This window comes from Polyodon spathula, chromosome 23 (assembly GCF_017654505.1).
Source record: "Polyodon spathula isolate WHYD16114869_AA chromosome 23, ASM1765450v1, whole genome shotgun sequence".
In the NCBI taxonomy this organism is placed as follows: domain Eukaryota; kingdom Metazoa; phylum Chordata; class Actinopteri; order Acipenseriformes; family Polyodontidae; genus Polyodon; species Polyodon spathula.
Window position 1 is genome coordinate 13,176,652 of NC_054556.1, and position 13,379 is coordinate 13,190,030.

The 13,379-nt window shown below is 38.0% G+C and overlaps 1 protein-coding gene across 4 annotated transcripts in view; it reads left to right on the forward strand.

The window, feature by feature from the left end:
• Positions 1–13,090, forward strand: part of LOC121298476 (transmembrane and coiled-coil domains protein 1-like) — a 41,970-nt gene extending 28,880 nt beyond the window's left edge. For 2 of the 4 annotated variants that reach the window (XM_041225601.1, XM_041225603.1), the window contains 3 exons: positions 6,355–7,265; positions 11,429–11,564; positions 12,295–13,090. In XM_041225601.1, the coding sequence (XP_041081535.1) occupies positions 6,355–7,265; positions 11,429–11,564; positions 12,295–12,609 (1,362 nt within the window). In that variant the 3' untranslated portion in view covers positions 12,610–13,090. Of the gene's footprint in view, positions 1–1,638; positions 2,025–4,217; positions 4,393–6,354; positions 7,266–11,428; positions 11,565–12,294 lie in introns of those variants that run through there. The other 2 variants (XM_041225604.1, XM_041225602.1) reach the window with 2 other exon arrangements.
• The last annotated feature ends 289 nt before the right edge of the window (positions 13,091–13,379 follow it).

Here is a 13,379-nt window from a genome sequence, read left to right on the forward strand (position 1 = left end):
GTCCCTAATTCTTTGTTCCAGGCTAAAAAGATTTGGTTATTTCAGCCTATCCTCATAGCTTGTTCCTTTAAACCCTGGGATTAGCCTGGTTGTTCTTTGTTGGAATATCTACAGGGCCACAATGTCCGTTTGGTGCTGTACTGACCAGAATTGGACATGGAATCCAAGTACACTCTCACCAGTGTATTATACAGCCTCATCATAGCCTCCTTAGGCTTGTGCTGTACATACTGAAGCATTCTGCTTGCCTTTTTGGTTGCTGATAGCAGTGAGTCTATTACACCAAGGACTTTCTTTTGATCAGAATGTTCTGAACATAGTTTTCAAACAAGCTACTGTATGCAATATATGCTGTATGTGATAAGTGTAACTATATATGTAGTGCTATAGGCATATGAACAAATTGTAATCATGTGGGTTTATTTTAATTAAGGGAGTGTGTGTATTTGCATGTGTAACAGCCCTCCAATACCACAGCCGCAACTGCCCCCAGCCCCTCCAAAAAAAAAAAACATTATTCACCTCATTGCAACCCCCTGGAACCTCCTGGAACCTCCTCTGATAACAGGGCATTCATACGTTACTTATTATTTGTGTGAAAGGGTTTTTACAGCATCCCCTCCCCCAGGAGCAATGGAGGATTGGGAGTTTATAGTTCTATAATACAGCCTAAACACATTTCACAGCTTCTTGTTTAGAACAATTCTATTTTATGAGTCAGTATGTATATTTATAACCAGGCATTTGATCCATTGAGGCGTTATTTACAAGTGATTCTGACCAGACATTCTCATCTTTACACCGATAAATAATGGTTAGGATTGGGCAAAAAAAAAGCTTGCTGCAGTTGATTTTGTTGTCCATATGTGTTCAAACGTTAACAATAAAATAATTCATTAATTTGTCCTCAACAAAGCTTTTATTTTTTGCTGGAGAGTGTTTTGTAAAATTGCTTATTTATTCATTTATTTTTTACACAAAATAAAGTCACAGCAGTTTATGACACATATTCTATTAAATAATATTGTTGGTTCCAACCAATTGATAAATAAATAGAATAATAACCGTAGCCTTGTTGATAATTTACAGTTAGTGTTGAAGTTTTGCCAGCAGCTTTATCCCTGTGACTCAGAGGTCCCCACTAATAAATAAATACCATCACTTTTCTCAGTTTCCATTGCTGCAGCTCCTCATCAGTGTTCTTTTCTTGGTTGGTTAGGTAGTGCTTTTAGCAGTTGAGCTCCCTGCCCCTCTTACACACTAATTGGTTGGGAGCAGCTCTAGAAAAATAACACTCTCTTGTTAGTAAAGTCATATGAACCTCTAATCTCCAAGGGGGTTAAGATAAAGAAACCTTGTGAGCTTGTACAGATTTTTTCTTTCTTATTTTTATTCTGTGAAGCAACATCACCTAATTCAGCACACCACAGTCTGAACAAAGACCTCTTATTGGAGCTAAAATGACTGGAGACAGCAGGCGATAGACACTGAAGAACGTGTCTGTGTGAACAGACTGCCTCAACCAGTATGGGTGTTTTGTTGTTTTTTACTGTGATAGATAATTTCCTCATTTTCTTAAACAATCGCCTACATTTAGTTCCATTTTCTCCAAAGGGACTTTATTTGCTTTGAAATCACTTCATACAAATGCTTATTCTGAGGAAAAATGATTACTGTGTTTCTATTCTTAAGCCAGAGAATCTGGATGTTATGCAAGATGTTCTCTTAAAAACCTTGAGATGTGATGTTACTGACGCAGCATGAACGACAAGGCAAGTACTGTACTGATGTGAGCAGCTATTGGGAATAACATACAAAAGCCTGCGCTGCAACTGGTTTATATGGGCAGTGGCAGCATATAGGGCTTGCTGAGGCGGACGTTCTCTAAAGCTATGTTTGGTGCTCCATACTGTGAAAGCCTTGACCTCTGATTCACAGGACCCAGAGAGGAAGGACAGTCAGCAGCCTTTGTGAATGGAGTGCAAGCAAAGTGAGCCTTGCTCATGGAAGCCATTCTGAATCTGGTATGCACACTACTGTATTTAGCAGTGGCCTTGAAGTCTTAAGCTGCATTGTTTTATAAAGCTGTACATCTTAAAATGATATTCTTTAAATGCACTCACCCTTGTACAGCTGCAGTCTGTAGGAAAACTAGTTTATGTTAACCTCTAAGGAGATTTTATATTTTTATGTTTATTATATATATTATATATATCATATAGATATATATATATATAGATATAGAGTTTTTAAAGACATAGCCTAGTTTTCCAGGTTTCTGTAGCCAAACTAAAATCTTTAAAATTTTGATTTTTTTTACACTGTTAATAATCCACAGTTTCATGTTGTGTAGCCTGTATCGACATATCTATTATGTTTATATATATATATATATATATATATATATATATATATATATATATATATATATATATATAAAAATCTAAGGTATTGTTGCAAGAATGTATTCTTTTTATAGAACAATTTTAGTAAAATGTAGCTTTATGTAAATATTCATGTAAATGAAAGGAGACTTAATGTACTTCATTAACCATGAATGTGATTTTATTCCTGCTGTTTTGTACGACTCCTTGTGAATACATAAGAGAGGTGTAAGGGTATCATCATTGCATTGGGTGGGGACTGTAAACTGTAAACTGATGTAATTTAGTGTTAAAAGCTCTGTAATTTAAAAAGGCAAATCATATTTCAAGCATATTTTCTGAAACAACATAACTTAACAGACAAACTATAAAACTGAAGAAGCAGATTTGTTCTTATAAAAAATTCTCTCACCAAGATTTAAAAATAAACCTCTGTAGTATTTTAATGAAATGGGGAGTCTATAGAATGATAGTATGGTAAATCTAGGAGCATTTTTGCTTGAACACTATAAGCAAGTATTAAAATAACAAACCAAGTGAAAGACCTGGAGCAGTGTGTAAGTTACTTGTACTGTTCCCTGCTGGAGATGTATGCTGCTTTGCCAGTGTCAGGGAGACTGTGGAGTAGGAGCAGCCATAATGTAAAGACTTGTGTAGGACAGAGTAGGTTTTGCCTGTTTTTTGAGTAAAGCCATTTGTTCTCATCAGATATAACAATGTTATCCTGACAATGTCTTCAAAAACCAGAAAATAGAAAAGAAGACATGTATAACGTTTCTATACAGAGGTTAACAAGATGTCCATGCAGGCATTTTTTTCTCAGAACTGAATTATCCTTCATAACATGTTGGTGTTTGTGCATGAGACTGGTTGTTTCCCACAACCGGGCAGCCCCCACATTGCACTCCCAAGCACAGCAGCAGCAGCAGCAGCAGGGATGTTTATGTGCTCTTCTTGCTTCACATGTACTTGCTGTGAGAAGCAGATCTGGGACTCCTCAGAGGTGAGCTGCAGCTTACAGGTTCAGGACAATTACTGCTGCTGCAGATTTTACACAGTCTGCAGTGTGTACTGAACAGACTGTATTTGATATATTCAAAACATCATGGAAATATACATGTATGTGTTTGTCTATCTGGTAGATTGATAGATTTTGTTTTTTAAATTGGCAAAATATTGTAGTGAAAGGTAATAGGATGGATTTTGAACTGTATGTTTCAAAACAGGTATTGCATTATGGTTTTTTAAAGTTTTTTTTTTTTATTATTATTTATCTAGACATTTTTTTCTTATTGTAATGAAACATCTTTAGCACAAATTATTACGTATATAATAATATAGAGGTATATTGAGTCTGTCATGTATTAAGTACAGTATTCATGATAAATTTCGAAAAGTCGATTTTTTTTTTTTTTTTTCGTCAAGTATAAGGAAAACTGCAGCGCGGTGTTGTGTAACCCAATGTTTAACAATGTTCAGCAGGTTTCATTCGATTTTATGAAGCAAAATGAGTTAATTCTATAGGTGATGCAAAACTTTTGACCAAAGCTGTATAACTATGTATTTTAATATGAGCTTTGCTGTGAAATCGTAAACACTCGATTGATGACCCGTTTTACAGCATTGTTTACGCCTGTTACGTGTAAAGTACCGACGCTCTTGATAGAGGCAGGTTTATGAACAATAGAGGGAAGGGGGAGGAGAGACTCTAGATTTAAGATCGAACGCTGTGACTATTATGGGGGATGTAATGTCACCCCATTGGCCTAGGCTCTGTTGAATGCACGCCCATTGTGCTAGGAAACCCAGCGAGAGAGAGAGAGCGCAGATTAGTCATAGTTTCAGGTGTTCTTGAAACTTTTAAAAAGTTTGAGTTCATGTAAGCAAGTTGCAATCGAAACGAAAAAAGCAGCAGTTGGACTGGATTCAAGCAGTGTGATTATGTTGCTACCCTCTGCCTGTGTGGACAATGCATTGGGAAAAAATACTTAAACTGAGAAATGGAAAGGTAAGGTGAACTCTTAATAGAAACAAAATTTAACTGGTTTCTGTTTTTAGTGCAGATATATTATATGTGCGTCTACAGACCTACTAAGGATTATGTAACGTGGTGCGATTAAAATAAATACACATCTAGATGAATATCAGTTGAATTAGCGCTGTGCGCTTCATTTATTTGATTTTAAACGGTGTCTTTATGTCTAAACGGTGCGCATAGATACTCAGGTGGTTTTACAGACCCGATTAGAGCTAATGTTGGACTACTGTACTTGCTCAGCCCTTCGTTTCAATTCTGTTTATCTGTCCGACAGTCAAGGTCTAAACTTTAATTTCAACCCTTAGTTTAGTTTAACAAAAAAAAAAAAAAAAAAACATTTTGTTGTGCTTTTACTTGGTAAATATAAATTAAAAACACATTACACTTTTTAGTTAAACCTGTATCTACTTTGTGCACTTTACACATTTTTTTTTGTAAATGTGCGTGTTTGTAATTTTTTATTTTATTTATTAATAATCTAAAAATACGTACAGTCATTGCTCTGCACAGAAAAGCCTCCACAATGGTCACTTTAAAAACACTTATCGAATTACTTTCAAACCACTAGGTACATTCTACTATATCGTTTTGAAGTTTAACCCTTCCCCTATCTAGACGACTGTCAAAGACTAAAACACCATGAACAATCTCACAAACTAATTGTTTCAGAAGGGAGATATGACTGTTGTCGAACCCTAGTCGTCATTTCTACACTATGTTGGGCACTTTAAAAAAGAAAGTATGTCTTCATGGGACAATAATCGGGTACAAAGTGACATTTGTGCAAATGCTGAAGGTAACGTATTCCTCTGATATTCCACTATCAATAGAAGCTTCAGTATAAAACATATTATAATCCAAAGTATTTTTTTATGAATTACGTAAAATTGCATTTTTTTTTTTTTGCAAGTGCCATTTTAAACGAGTGTATTTCTTACACAGTGCAATTTTATATATGAAAACCAGTTGATGTCCAAGCGTAGTTCATATTAATTACTTGTACAATAGTGTTTAAAAAATGCAAATAGTAAATGCATTCATGTCAAAGAAATAAGATAAATATGAAAATATTAACTTCACTTTGTTATTGAACCAATCTGTAATACATACAATATTAAAAAGAAACAAACAAACAAAAAAAAAAAGGCAGAATAATTGATACAATCTTTTTTTTTTTTTAATTGACAGAGAGGTGACAGCAATGGTATGGAATGATATGATTTTGTTTTGATGAAATGTAGCTCTGATTTTAGTGATGATGCATCTTAATGCTCATGGGTTTGGCTCTACTTCAACTGCTGAGATCCAAGTTATGATGTAACCAGTGTTTGTTTGTTTTTTTTTTTTTTTAAATGGAATTGCTCAGAAGTATTTGAGCTAAGCTGATTACACATATTTAGGCAGAGACTGGTCACAGTTTTGCTCTGTATTGAGCAATAAAGAACGTTCATATTTTTTCTCCATTTTGTTTGATGTTATAAAGTGAAAATATATCCAGGATACGTTGTCATCAATATAACAGTGCAAGGACTATAGTCTTAGCACATTATGGTGAATCTTGAGTATCTTGTGAAATTCAAAACAATGATACACCCATGAAATTAAATAAATATATTTCAGTCAAGTCATAGGTCACACAGTAAACTCATTAAAGCAATGGTTATTGATTAAAACATTGCTAAAGATGGTAATTCCTGTTTTCCAGAAACATCTGTTCATATTATAAAATAGATGCAAAAAATATTGCAATAGTTTTTCTTTCAGTTGCATTTTGGGTTTCTTTTGCTACCAAGGGACCTGATACATATGTCTTTGGTATATGGGGAATTCTCCCTTTATTTATTGTCCAGTTAGGTTTTAGGTTTGATGCAACAAGCAAGAAAATGTGGCCTTAAAACAATGTCTAAAACATTGCTTTTCCTCCTTGAATAGATCGAACGCTTGGAGGTGAGCAGCCTAGCACAGACATCCAACGCTGTAGCCTGTAGCATCGATGGCAGCATCAGTGTGGATGGAGTGGACAGCACTCTGGACCCCCAGCGAACAAAACTGGCCATCACTCACCTGCAGCAGAAGGTCCTCAAGCTGACAGAGCAGATCAAGATCGAGCAGACTGCCCGTGACGACAACGTGGCAGAGTACCTGAAGCTGGCCACCAATGCGGACAAGCAGCAAAGCGCTCGAATCAAGCAGGTGTTTGAGAAGAAGAATCAGAAATCGGCCCAGACCATCCAGCAACTGCAGCGCAAGCTTGAACACTACCATCGGAAGCTGCGCGAAATCGAACACAACGGCATCCCCCGGCAGCCTAAGGACGTGTTGCGGGACATGCACCAGGGCCTGAAGGGCGTTGGAGCCAAGGTGACTGGGTTCAGCGAGGGCGTGGTGGACAGCGTCAAGGGGGGGCTCTCCAGTATCTCCCAGGCCACACACTCAGCGGCTGGGGCGGTGGTCTCCAAGCCAAGGGAGATTGCGTCACTAATCCGCAACAATATCTCCGGCCTGAAGGACTCCGACGAGTCTCAGTGTGAGGATGGGACCAATACTCTGAGCCTCTGCAGCAACCTGCAATCCAGTCTTAAGTATGGTAGTGAGGAGGACTGCTCAAGTGCCACCTCGGGCTCCGCGGAGGCCAACAGCACTGCAGGGGCCCCCGGGGGACCCCCCAGCTCCAAAACAAACACACTGGACAGGCAAAGCTCAGGGTTTGAAGCTCTTTTTCACGAGATTCAAGATATCCGAGACACCCAGGATAGACTGGAGGAATCTTTTGAAAGCTTAAAAACTGACTACCAGAAAGACTACACTCTAATAATGGAAGCACTACAGGAGGAGCGCTACAGGTAATTGTAATTCTGTGCAATAGATAATGGAGGCTTCACTCAGTTTACCTCTGCAGGGCCTGTTGTCTGAAAGAATATTCTACCATAAAGGTCCCTACTTGCTGTTGCAATTGTGTTCAATTCAAGTCGACAGTATTTGACACTTGTGGTGTACAAATCAGTTTCTTACCAGGGGTATTCCATGCCCAAAGATGAACTTTATGACATGGGGAAATAATTCAACCATTATGCTATTTTTGCGTGGGTGTTCTGCCAAACGCAAACCATAAAATAAGTTTGCAGTAGTGTTTATTAGGGGGGCATTTTTACATAATTTCCCTGTTGGTTCTGGCTCTACTTCAACTGCTGAGATCCGATATGTTTTTATGCTACACTGTTGCAGTTGAGACTTCTTTATGTATTTACAGTATAGTTATAAATACTGTAATTCAAGAGTTGTGCTAACTGTCATCTGTAGAAGCTGATAGTACAGTAGAAAGCGCTAGCCAGAACATTATGGAGGGGTCTGACTGCTTGCACCTCAAATAGGCTAACCTTTTCCAGAAGGTAGAAAATAAATAAATCAGTATTTACTCGTGGAGATAAGGCAGATCCAGGAGATTACATACTCGCCTACCTTCTGTCCAAAACATGTAAAATATTGAAAACAATAAAGAAAGGGAAAATTGGAGGATTAACTATAGCAGTATTATATGCAACATGGATTCAGAAATGCTCAATCCTGTAATGGCAAATGTAGAGCTGGGAAAACATGGGGAACATCTTTCACAAAGTGTGTTTCTTCAGCAAGGAAATAATGATTCATACAGAATTTTTTTTTTTTTTTTTTGGTGAGACCCGACGACTGTAAAAGACATGACGGGCAGACACTAGAATATAAACCACATACTTTATCGGAATATATTCAAACTTCCATTAGGTAAACCCTATACCCTACAGTGCCAGCTTTTCATTTGAAATGCAATTACCCGTGACCTGAGTTTCTCAACATGAGTGCATTCTTGATTTGGTGAGTCGTTACCCAGAGGGCAGGGTGCTGTTTTCCTGCCTGCCTGTGTCCCAGGTGTCTTACATGTTTCTGTGATTCAACAAGGGCTTTCTCTCCAGGGATTGGTCAGTTCCAAAGGCGAGTGTGTGTGTGTGTGTGTGTGTGTGTGGTGGGGGGGGGGGGGGGGGGGAGTGGTGACAATGACTAAATATACATTTGTGACCGTAATTGCTTGGCAGCTATAGATGGATTCATTTGTGTTTGAAACTTGGCATTTCCTTAGAGGCAGTGTTTTTTATAGTGTTCGTCCTGTTCCTATTAGCCTCCTGATCCTTTAAGAAGCAACCTTAAGTGCTTAGTCAGCACTTCAAGAATCTGAGGCGCAGCAGCAACAACATGGCTTTGTAACCCAAACAGTACACCCTATAGATACGCCTCTGACTGTCTCGGTGCCTGTGCTATGCATTAAATAGTGACTCGGATTAACTGTGTCGACGCCATGTACCTCTTTATATAATGATAAAGGGTTACAGCTGTGGCCAAAAGTTTACCATCACCTAGAATTTTAGAATTGAGACTTCATTCCAAATCAAAACTATATGAACTTCATTTTTAGATCTGTTTGTTTAACATTATTGCACCAAAGAAACTACAAAATGATTTTGCAAGAGTCTACAGGAAGCCATAATAATAGTACTTCAATAATAGTATTTCATGTTAGATTTCGAAATGTCAAATATTTCCATTTCAGTTTGTCGTTAAGTACGCCACCCACTCTACGTCGCGGGTGTCGGGGTCCAATATAAATCCGCTATATATTGAGGGCTGCGATATAGTGAGAGACCCATAGAAAAACAAATAGGCTATTATATAACAAATACTGTACAACCACTCGCTCGTTTTATTGGTGCGTCAGGGTCCAGTATAAATCCTCTACGCAACCTGCATTTTCTCATTTTTCGTATAAAAAGAACAACACCCCGTTGTAATTCGTACAGCTGGGGGTAATTGCTTCTCATCAACTCCAGTCTCCAATTAATTTCATGAGTCTCCCTCTCCTTTCTCAAATGCACAAACCTGCTGCATTGAAATAATCCTTTCCCAACAACATAGGAGGCTTGTTGCTAGGGAGCTGACGTCACTGCCTTGTGGCTTTTGCTAGTGCATTGCTGCTACATGTGAACACCTCATTGGCTAAAATAAAAACCGCTTCAGCAAGTAGAGATTTAATTTGCTTTGTGTTATTGTGCAATACGTGTGTATATGATAACAGTGTGATATTAATAGTTTGTTTTTAATTGTGTTGTATATTGTTGTTTGTGATGTGCAGCATGAATTAAAATGAACAGTAATTCTAGGTGCCTATGTATATTGCAGCTAAGGCATACGCAGTTAGACAGTAAAAATGGGGAGCCAACTCCAGGACCGCGATATATCCTAATTCGCAGTATAGCGAGGGGCGATATAACGAGGGGTGGGTGTATATGGAAAAGCGGTATGTAACTGAATATGTTAATGTAATGTTATTCAGCAGGTTTCACTCAAATTTATGGAGTAAAATTAGTTCATTCTGTAGGGTGATGCAAATGTTTTGGCTGGCGCAAATGTCAGCTTTAGGGCTCCACAGATGTGTCATTACCTGTTTTATCCAATGGAAATGGACTTATTAATGGGTTAAACTTATGCGATATTTGGCTATGACTTTTCTTATTTGTTCTTTACTGTTTCCCTGTTTTAACATCCGGCCATACTAAGATCTTCCTGCCATATCCAATTTACTACATTGTGCCCCACATGGATGTTGTTGTTCTTCAGTTTCAACCTCTTAACCTTAGAGCATTATAGCACTGAACGTTGTCCATCCACCCTCCACACGAGTCTTTCACTAGCGTATCTTGCATCATGTGTTCCAAGTTGTGTTTACTAAAGCCATAAAACAATATATCAAGATACAGTATGTACCTTATTAAAAAGTCTGATTTTAAGTTTGTTATAGATCTGTTTTATTTTCATGAGAGAGAGATACTCTCTTGAATGGTTTGTACTGCAGGAGTTATGGCAGCCAGTGTCAGTGCTAAGGGGATAGAGTGGAGGCAGACGTATGCTTGCCCAATTTGGGGAATTATCAATCTGATCTAATGGTTTGTAAAGATGTAAGGATATGTCTGAGATCTTGGTATGGCCTGAGGTTAAAGCAGTGAAACAGTAAAGAACAAATGTCTAAGATGAAAAGTAATGGCCGTATATTTCATATGTTTAGTCCAGTGTGTACTGTGAACAAGGTCATTTTCATTGGATAACACAGCCTTAACCCTTAGCAGTCCATTTATTCAGGCGCGTCAGGCCCAATTTATTTTCAAACGTGCTGTTTAAATTTTATTTTTTCAGAGTAAAACAGGTTTAAAAGGCACTGCATAGCAAGAGGACACTCAGTACTGCATCTCCAGCCAAGCCCCACCCCTTGTTCGTTGTATTTATCACATACCTCTTCATAGGTGTGCATACTGATAAATCCTATCCTGATGACTCGTTTTATCACCAAACTCCTCAATAATGCGATCCAAGTCATTATTTTATTATTGTAACATCTAAAAAAGCTCTGCAAATGTCTGTGATTATTCTTTGAGCGCTGGATGTGGAAGCAGCTATCTTCTTTGTTTGTGTCCGTGTTATCTCTATGATGTAGAGGCTATGTGTATTGCTCAGACCCTCCCCCCCGGTCCGGCTGAGATTTGCACCAGTTTTTTTTAGCAGTTGAACCGCAACTGTACTTAATATAAACCACTGTGAATAAAACGTTAAACCGCATGCAACCATATCAGTTCTATATCCTATCAAAGTGCTGAAAAAAAAAGAAAGAAAATGAAGCACATTAATGACAGATAATCCATTTAGAATAAATAAAATCATGATTTACAATAAACTACTACAATACCACACGCCTCTCCTTTTTCCATCTCGCTGTTCTCTTTTGTACTTCCTACTTTACCGGATTCCTCCTTTCTCTTACCTATACAAGTTTAATTATGCTTCACTCACAGGAATATTTACCTCACTGTCCTGTATTTGTCTTCCTCTGCCTATGTAACGTCCCAGTAATTCACACCTGTTTGATTAGTCAGTAACCCTTTTTGGTAGTTGTTCCCATTAATGACAGCCACACACTTTGTTGCAGATGTGAACGGCTAGAAGAACAGTTAAATGATCTGACAGAACTGCATCAGAATGAGATTCTCAACCTTAAACAGGAGCTTGCTAGCATGGAAGAGAAGATTGCTTACCAGTCTTACGAGCGCACCCGTGACATTCAGGTCAGTATGGTCAAGGAACAAACAATGTATGGTAACAGAACATCTTGCTGATCTTCTTTTAACCTGAGCAGGGCCCCAGTGTGTTAAAGCAACAATGTTCAGCTTCTAGAATATGTCTTGCAAAATGCAACGCTACAAAGCAGGTTAACCCCTAAAGGTACACAAGGAACTGAGCTTTTGTGGCTCAGGAAAGCAACCATTTGGATGACCAGATCCAACCTGCCGGTACATTGTAAACCCTGTTCCGTGCATCTCATTGCACAACTACAAACACTATTATTTTATTTGTGAGACACATATGTTCCTTGTACCTTAAAGGGTTACAGATTATATTTAGCTACGTTTGATGATTAGAGAATCCTCTTCTGGATTTTGAAAGTGACTGACTTTACTCTTTGCTTGCTATTTAACACATTATGTATCCACTTACATATACTAATTTGGATACCCGCTGCTGAGATTAAGTGACTTTTTGTCAGTAAGGAGTTGAATAATTAAAACTTATTTCTGTTCTGTAATGTTTTCACACCGATTTACTGACATTTAACTTGCTTTCGAATTGAATTACATTTTTAACTATGTAGGTCTACCCTTTCATCCTTGTAAAATTAAATGATTTTTACAAAAAGTTTAAGTATGTGCTTGCCTCGTATAATCAACCACGTTGTATATTGCACCACTTTGTTTGCATTTGGTAACTCTTCATTCACCTAATGTTCTCATCCCACAGGAGGCACTAGAGGCCTGTCAAACACGTATCTCAAAGATGGAGCTGCAGCAGCAGCAGCAGCAGGTGGTTCAGTTGGAGGGGCTGGAGAACGCCACTGCCCGCACCCTTCTGGGCAAGCTCATCAATGTGCTGCTCGCTGTCATGGCTGTCCTGCTGGTTTTTGTCTCCACTGTGGCCAACTGCATGGTCCCCCTCATGAAAACACGCAACAGGACGTTCAGCACATTCCTTCTAGTGGTTTTCTTTGCCTTCCTGTGGAAAAACTGGGAAGCGGTGTCTGAATACTTAGAACGATTCTTGTTGCCCCCTAGGTGATGGTTATATAAAACTTGAAGAGTGAATTTGTTTACATTTAGAGAAAAAAAAAAAAGTTTTCTTGCAAGGCACATCGCAATAGTGTGTATACATATACATACATACACACACATGTAGCATTTAGCTGATTTTCCACAAATGGAAGAGTGTGTATATAAGGAACATTATCCAGGCTTTTCTGACAAGAATGGAAAGTGAAGTATGGTTTGAACTAAAGTTGCACTACAGATCTTACTGTGATAAACAAGCAGATTCCATGTTTTGGGAAAAAAAAAAAAATGTATTAAGTTCTCACACACTTGAGTTAACTTTATATTCCTGTCATAGTTTAAAATGCTAAATTGATTAAAACTAGGGATACAGTTCTACACTGTACCATAGTCAATCCCATTTATTCCATCAGATTAACATACTTGAAGAGTTGTAATGCTCAGAATGTCAGTGCTTCCATGTTTTCTATTTAAAAAAAAAAAGTTGTTTGTTTTTTTGTTTTCAATTTTTAAATAAAGCTGTTTTAAATTAAGTAGAGTGGTGTCATTTATAATAGCCATCTCATTCATAGGTGGTTAAAGGGCAACTTGTAAGTATAAAGGTAAAATGCATTGTCCCTCAGACAAATCATCTTGTCCTGGGGAATATGAATTCCACACCCCTGGTTCAGCGATTTGTCAGGCACCCTATTGGTGAAAAATGTATGTAAATGGACAAAGGATGAACTTTTTTTTTTAAATAGCTTTTTTTACTTATGGTTGCTTTAAAGGACTGTGGAC